This window comes from Mastomys coucha, unplaced genomic scaffold (assembly GCF_008632895.1).
Source record: "Mastomys coucha isolate ucsf_1 unplaced genomic scaffold, UCSF_Mcou_1 pScaffold5, whole genome shotgun sequence".
NCBI classification, from domain to species: domain Eukaryota; kingdom Metazoa; phylum Chordata; class Mammalia; order Rodentia; family Muridae; genus Mastomys; species Mastomys coucha.
Window position 1 is genome coordinate 106504284 of NW_022196911.1, and position 7770 is coordinate 106512053.

Genomic DNA, 7770 nt, shown 5'->3' on the forward strand with positions numbered 1-7770 from the left:
CACACACACACAGACACACACATAGACACACACAGACACACACACAGACAAACACACAGACACACACACACAGACACACACACACAGACACACACACTCAGACACACACATAGACACACACAGACACACACATACAGACACACACACATGCATATACACACACAGACACACACACAGACACACACACAGACACATACACACACAGACACACACACACAGACACACACACAGACACACACATAGACACACACACACACACACACACACACACACGTGCATCCCCACCACCACCACCACATACCAATCCCCAATTCAATACCTAGAAGACTAAAGTAAATATGTGCATAAGAAGAAATTTTGTTCCAAAATTACCTGGAATTACCTATCAGGCACACCTCCTTGCAGGAGATGGAGGTGTTAATGAGATGCAGTGTTTGAAGTCTCCTGACAAGCCACTGCACAGACATATACTGACTAAGGCAGAGGACTACAGCCCTGTCTGGGGGAGAAACAGAAAATGGGAAAGGGCACCCACCACCTGTATTTTGGAAGTCTCAGGAACTATCTATCTTCCCAATAGCTTCATGTGGCCTCTCCTGAGCTGCACTGAACTGTAGCGCTGAGAATATAGCTTCATTTGAATGTCTCTGGATGCTTTCACTAGAAGTGACAAGACTCACAGGCCTAGGATAAGCTTATTTATAAAAACTACTTATCACCCTATTCTCCTCACAAAAATGGCTCCATCCCAGAGAGGCTTCCCCGCCACCATAAATATCTAAAGTAGTCTACGGTCTCTACGATCTTATCTCATTTGTGTATCTTTTTTATCCTCCGGCCTCTGAGGAGATCAATTCAGACAAACAGGCCCCATTGTTTTCATTCACTGCACTCTGCAAAAACCCACTGAAGAATATGTAGCCTGCACGCGGCATGAGGATGATGTTAGTCTGCACACGGCCCATGAATAGTACTAAAGCACCCATTCTACAGATTGCACCAATTTTATGTCCTCCTTGTCTTTTCACTCATAAGCCTTCCTCCTTTTCCTGCCTCCACTGCCACCTAAGCGGCCATCTGATTTCATTACATTCTTCCTGGACTTCTTACAACTCCAGTTCTTTGGGTTGTATCAGGAGTGCTCTCTTTCCATTTTGGACAACTTTCCACAAGCTTGCCTTAATTAAAGTACTTCAGTGGCTATTTGTGGCCTAGTTTACAAGATACCAAATAGGACCCTAACCTTTCTGCAGCTGCAGAATCATTGTCCCCTCGCATGGCGTGGCTTTTCATGCTTTTCCTCCAGCATTTGATAAGACGCCTTCGTACACCCTTATCCTTCTAGGACATTATATCTCTAGCTCATCACCCTTGCTGTTCCTTTGGTCTTAATTTAAAAGCTGCTTCCATAACCCAACAGTCCATTCAGAATCCTGGGTCTGAGTTACAAGTGCAAGTCCCTTCCCTTGGCCTCATTATCCGGTGCTTGCCTCCCCTGTTGAGCCACAACCTCATCTGACATTGGGATCTGACCATCATTCCCTCAGTCCTGTGAGCTCAGAAGAGATATGCTGAAGTATCAGTGCTGTGAAATCAACCTCTAAAGTGGATACAAGGATAGCCATAAAATGTTAATCTGTTCTCTTCCAGGAAGTGGGAAGCATCTCATGCCTTCCTAACCTACCCGTTCCTTCTCTTCAAAAACATAAAGACTGTCACAATAGGATTGTATATTAAAAGGTCACCTAATAAGTCCTCTTTCAAAAACGGATTTCCAAATCTTATATAGACTTTTAACTTGTAAGAGAAAGTGTCATTGAATATGATTCCCAAAGCACGTGGCACATTCTCCAGGAGCACTTCATCCAAGTCTTTTTTACTTGGTACCCCGATGACTCTCGTTCCTGCAGAGTATAAGATGAAAATAGGTGTACTGGGTTAGAGAGCATCCGGCCACAACAGAATGGAACACGAGACTGAACCACTTGATAGACTTTTCCACTTAAACTAAGCAAACTAAAGGGCAGCCTAGAAAAGATTGGTGTTTCAAAGAGCCCATGTGTGCAAAAGAATTGCATATTTTAATCCGACAAGTTATGGATGGTGCAATTATGTCTCTTAAGTATGAGTCATCAATCGTTGTTGTTAATATATCTCTGATGATTAAGGAATTCAGCTTGAAGCAAAAACAATTTACGTGACTGCAGTCTTCTGCAAAAACAAAGGCAACAGACCGACTTTACAACAACCAGAGATTTCATTGGTTAGGAACTGAATATTAAAGAATAAATAGTCAGACTATACCCAGGTTGCTCATAATGAAATATGTGTTTTCTTTGTCTTCATTGCAAAATGGACCCAGCTTAAAACCACAACCTTGAAAGGTTTTGCACTCTATACTATATATAGGAAAGAATATCACCTTCAGATTATACAAAATTAGTGTTCATACCTATGAACTTATTGTTAAATAGCCATGATCTTATTACTTATATTTTAGCAAGCAATAAATATTGATCATTGCATACTCATGCTAAAAGCATACAGATTTATAGGAGCTACATTTCTCCAAGTTGCTGTTCGGAAAATTTGTAAGTTTCTTGCTTTTCTATGCTCCAGTTCAAACACAGACTTCCATAAAGTGAACCCCTGTTAAGTTAAGAGATTAAGATCTTGTTGTGAAAGAAAAATAAAATCCTAAGTAGATTATATGGTATCTTGATAAATTTATTAGAAGGATGTTTAACTGGAACTTCAAACTAATATGTGCATATATTTTTAAACACTATAAACCAATGAGACTAATTCTTTTTTCTCAATAGTATACTTACCTTTCATCGTTGGAGCAAATGTTGTTTTGTTCATTATCTGTTGGGTTATGTTAGAGACTGGTGTATAGACAACCATTATATAAGATCCATTAAATTTATTTATACTTCCAAGATCCTGAGGAGGGACTTCGGGGACCTGAATATTTTCTTTGAAGTAGGAAAGCAGACCCATATACAGTCCTATAAAAACTGGTATGCTCCATTCCTATAAAACAGGTTTTTTAAAAAGAGGAAATGATGAGCCTAGATTTATTTCTCTTCAAATTGGTCAACACTAAAGAGCTTTGAAGACAACTTAAAATTTTCTATGTAATTGGTTTCTCATTGCTGTTCATTCTTCAGGGAAAAGAAAACTCAATGAAGGACACATGCTGAATAAGCAGTCACCCGCATCTCTCTCTGATCCAAAGTTTTGTTTTAAGTCACAAATGATTTCAGAAGTCATCTGGAAACTTAATGATATACTTAATAGTGTGAAAATCTCAGTCGCCTGGAAAGCCAATTCTAGACATCAGGCCACAAATGTTCCACATAGAATTCATGTTGACAAATCACAATGTTTCTGGGTAGTTGTCATATTCTTATTAGAAACAAAAGGAAATTCAGGCTGGGCATGGTTGTGCATGCCTTTATTCTCAGCACTAGGGCGACATAGTCAGGTGAATTGCTTTTGAATTTGAGGCCAGTCTGGACTACAGATCAAGTCCAGGCCTGCCAGGGCTCTGTTATACAGTGAAACTCTATCTTAAAAGAAGAAAGAAAGAAAGAAAGAAAGAAAGAAAGAAAGAAAGAAAGAAAGAAAGAAAGAAAGAGTGGGAAGAAAGGAAGGAAGGAAAAAACAAAGAAAGAAAGAAGGAAGGAAATAAAGGAGAAAGGAAGAAAGAAAGAAAGAAAGGAAGGAAGGAAGAAAGAGAAGGAAGAAAGAGAAGGAAGAAAGGAAGGAAGGAAGGAAGGAAGGAAGGAAGGAAGGAAGGAAGGAAGGAAGGAAGGACAAAGCTAAAGGAAATTGGTAGAAACTGTGTGATAGATACCCTCCAGTGAATCAAGAATAGCAATAATCTCTTTCTTCTTTATAATCCTAGCACACTCTTCTTTAAGGCCCAAGAACACCACTCCCTAGTCTGACAAACACACCAGCCAAATATCAAATCAACAGTAACCACAAAGCACTCTCAGCACAGTGTGGAAAGAGAAGTTGAATGTTTACCGTAATAGACATTTCAGCTTAGCAATGCCGGACTATCTGAATCAATCACTTATGCCCTCATCTTTGGAACTTACTTCCAAATATTGACACTGTATGTTCATTTTTTAAAGTGACCACATTAAGTTCATACAATATAAATGACTTGAAACCTTAGATACAAGTGGAAATAGAAGACCGAGTTTTTGTCGATGGAAAATGGGCAGACCCAGTACATTGCCACCTCTAGGCCTGGTGAGCAGACCCAACCTACTCTATTCTCTGCCTCAATTCTTCTGCCTTGTCTTATGAGTAATCCAGGGGAGGTTACCAGGATCAGAGGGCACGGCAGATCCCTAGATGAGGAAACCTAGGTAGCTGGATGAATGGAAATAGTCTTTCTCACTCGCTTGCTTCTCTTCTATACTGACTGTATTAAAAATCATAAGAACTGGGGCTGGTGAGATGGCTCAGTGGGGAAGAGCACTGACTGCTCTTTGGAAGGTCATGAGTTCAAATCCCAGCAACCACATGGTGGCTCACAACCACCCATAATGAGATCTGACGCCCTCTTCTGGTGTGTCTGAAGACAGCTACAGTGTACTTACATATAATAAATAAATAAATCTTTAAAAAAAATTATTAAAAAAAAAAATCATAAGAACTGAACATCTGTCACATGTGAAGCCACTGAAATTTGTACTGTTTGCCATTTCTCAAAGCATCTGCTTAGTACAAACCGGCGACATTATTCTTTTGTATTCCTTGGAAATACATAGAAAAATCAATAGTTTTGGATATAAAACAATAATATTAAAATTTTCTTAATTTATACTTACCAACTTTGTATCATGTCTTCATTCCCACGGTACAGTATGGGATGATTTAACCTTTGCTGTAATTTTACCATACAATTGAATTTTTACTTTATCCCTTTTTTGAAAAAAAATAAATAAATAAATGTAATACTCTTAGTCTCCGTTATTCTATGGTATTGGTCACAGACCGTCATGAGTTTCTCAATCAAACAAACATAGATAGAAGTACCTACCTCAAAAGTAATAACTATAGCCTGCTGATTAAACTGTAATGTTTTAGATACTCGGGCAGAGAAGGCTGAGGAGAAGGTGGAATGTCTGCACGTACCAATAAGCTTTCTCTCTTCATCCGCCATTTCTTGAGCAGATTCTTGTGCAGAAGCGCTCGGGTCTGCTGACGCACACTTAGCTCCTTCATACTTGCCTTACCTGCACAGTACGTGAACAAACAATAAACCAAAAGCAGCTTAAGCGGAGTTGGAAAATAGTGCCTCTAGTTCCGATTTAAATATTTACTACACTTAAGAACTGTAATGCAGTGTTGTAAAATATTAATGCAACAATCTATGACTATATTTTTACCTCAAATGCATTTACATTAAGCTATGCGAAGGGACTGGTGACAGTGACAATGGGGCGTGGTTATCATCAATAAAACAGAACATTCCAATGGGGAGGGGGAGAGCACCATTAGAGTGCAGAACATGTACAATAATACTTTAGATCAGAATTCAAGGATGTGAATAAAGTAATCTATTAGTTTCATCCCATTAACACTCATTTTTGTTCCTTGCATTTTAGTTAAAAAAAAAAAAATCTCAAAACTAATGAAATCAACAGCAAAATTCTGGTTGCTTCAATTCACCTGAATGATAAATGCATCAGATACAATACCAATGAAAGATGTTCATAACACTTATCTTCAGATTTAAATATAATAAAAATTTAACTGAATAACTCTTACCAGAACTGAATTTTAAAATAATAATCAAAGCTCTAAATTATTTGAGTCTTATACACTAGAAGAATAAGACGTCTCTCAATTTTGTGAATATAAATGACACTCAAAATGCAGGAAGCAAAGTTCAAAATAAGTTAGAAAGGAAGGAAGAAATGAAGAAAGGAAGAAAGAAAGGAGAAAGAAAGAAAGAAAGAAAGAGGAAGGAAGGAGAGAAAGAAAAAAGAAAGAGAAAGGAAGGAAAGAAGGAAGGAAAGAAAGAAAAAAGAAAGGAAGGAAGGAAGGAAGAAAGACATTGAGTGGAAACATAGTTTTGCCCAGAAAATTTTCTAATAAACAAATTTTAAAAACCATTTTAATTTTCACAGTCTTTAAATTTAATCTTTCCTAAATTTACATGACAAAATGCAATGCACTTCTTTCCTTGGCTAGAATGGAAGCAAGCTCCAATCTACTGCTGTCTTTACAAAATAAAGTCTGGTTGGAGGGAAAAGAAAAATTGGGTCTTAAATCACTTTAAAATACCTAAGTGTCTAGAACCATCTGAAAAGCAGATTGATCTAAGCAATATCCACCCGTTTATTTGGCAGAGCCCAAAAACACAGCACTAAGCTTTTACTCACTACCGGGGAATGTTCACACACTTCTCCTTTTCCTAGGGCATCAGTTTGAGCCTTCTCTCTCCTTTCGTAAACATTTCTTAAATAGGTGGCTGCTCTCAGCGGCTCCTACTCACACTGGTTTCCCGAAAGGGGATGTGGTCAATCCAGGCTGCACATGACGATTCTGTTTTGTTTTCTGTGTTCTCTCTCTCAGTAAGCTACTTAGTCTCCTGGGAAAATACTGTTCTGTGATTGGTTGAGAATCAAACAAACCCTACGTCTGTTCATTCAGCCTTTCAACTCCGGGAAAAATAAAGCAGATAAGGAAAACTTGCTCAAGTCCTTCAGATGGGATGAGATCAAGATGGGGAAGAAGACAAGAAAACTAGAATAAAAAAAATATTAAGTAAGAACTTGTATGAGAAATACTAATTCATGTTTTCTCACTGTGCATAGCTAAACACAGACGTCAGTTTTCAACTTGGCAAACTCATGCTAACTGGGAAAAGGAGCTGAAGCTGTTCCCTTCTTTTTCTATTTTTTTTTTTTTTCATTTAAAAGTAATCCATATTTCTGCCTTGGAGAAATTCTTAACTGTAGATAAATGAAGAACTGCACATTTCTCCTTCTCTGGCCACAGCTGTGTGAGATTTTATGAGTTAAGTAGATTAACAAAATAGGATTTTTGTGACTAAAACACATAAAAGGGTTCAGATTTTTTTATGCATTGATACTAGTCTACTTGAACTCCATCCCATCCTCGCTGCTCAGTGTATCTGGAAGACTCTGAAAACACTTTGACCCACCACAGCCAATGTCAAAACAGAAAAAGCAAAGTCCAGGAGTTGAGAAATCTCAAATATTTGTCATGGCTCTTTATCCACATGTGTTTAATAAATCTAAATCAGAGAGATGTTTCCGAGCATAGGGGACAATTTTAAGACAGTAACAGTTCTAGCCATGATAATATACTTGGCAATTAATTCTACTTTTAAAAGTAGACACAAGTGAAATATTATGTCTATTACATTGGAAACTGTCAAGACAAACAAGTTAACAAGGGTATTACAAAGACCTCAGGACTGTGGGGGGAAAATGTCACAAACACTTAAAAACTTTGTTTCAATAGTAGAACTAATCTTTTGAAGTAGCCTAGAATATAATTCAGATTTCTATTAATTTTATTGCACTAGTTGTTTGATATCCTTTAAACTCCAATTTTTTTTTTTTGGTAGCTAATGCTTAATGAAAAGTTCTTTCTTAGGAATTTTATATTATGCATTTAATTGCTGGGCTTTTTTATTTCTTGTTTGTTTGGTTTGCATGCGTATAATTACATCCCAACCCCAGTTTCCTCTACCTCCACTCCTTCCAGTCC

General features: G+C 37.8%; 1 protein-coding gene across 1 annotated transcript in view; it reads right to left on the minus strand.

Moving 5' to 3' along the window:
• Positions 1-6520, minus strand: part of LOC116078758 (ATP-binding cassette sub-family A member 6-like) — a 74045-nt gene extending 67525 nt beyond the window's left edge. Inside the window, exons 1-4 of the mRNA XM_031354084.1 lie at positions 6414-6520; positions 5161-5261; positions 2832-3036; positions 1746-1904 (exon numbers count right to left, since the gene is read on the minus strand). Of these exons, the coding sequence (XP_031209944.1) occupies positions 1746-1904; positions 2832-3036; positions 5161-5250 (454 nt within the window). The 5' untranslated portion in view covers positions 5251-5261; positions 6414-6520. The remainder of the gene's footprint in view (positions 1-1745; positions 1905-2831; positions 3037-5160; positions 5262-6413) is intronic.
• Positions 6521-7770: the final 1250 nt, after the last annotated feature.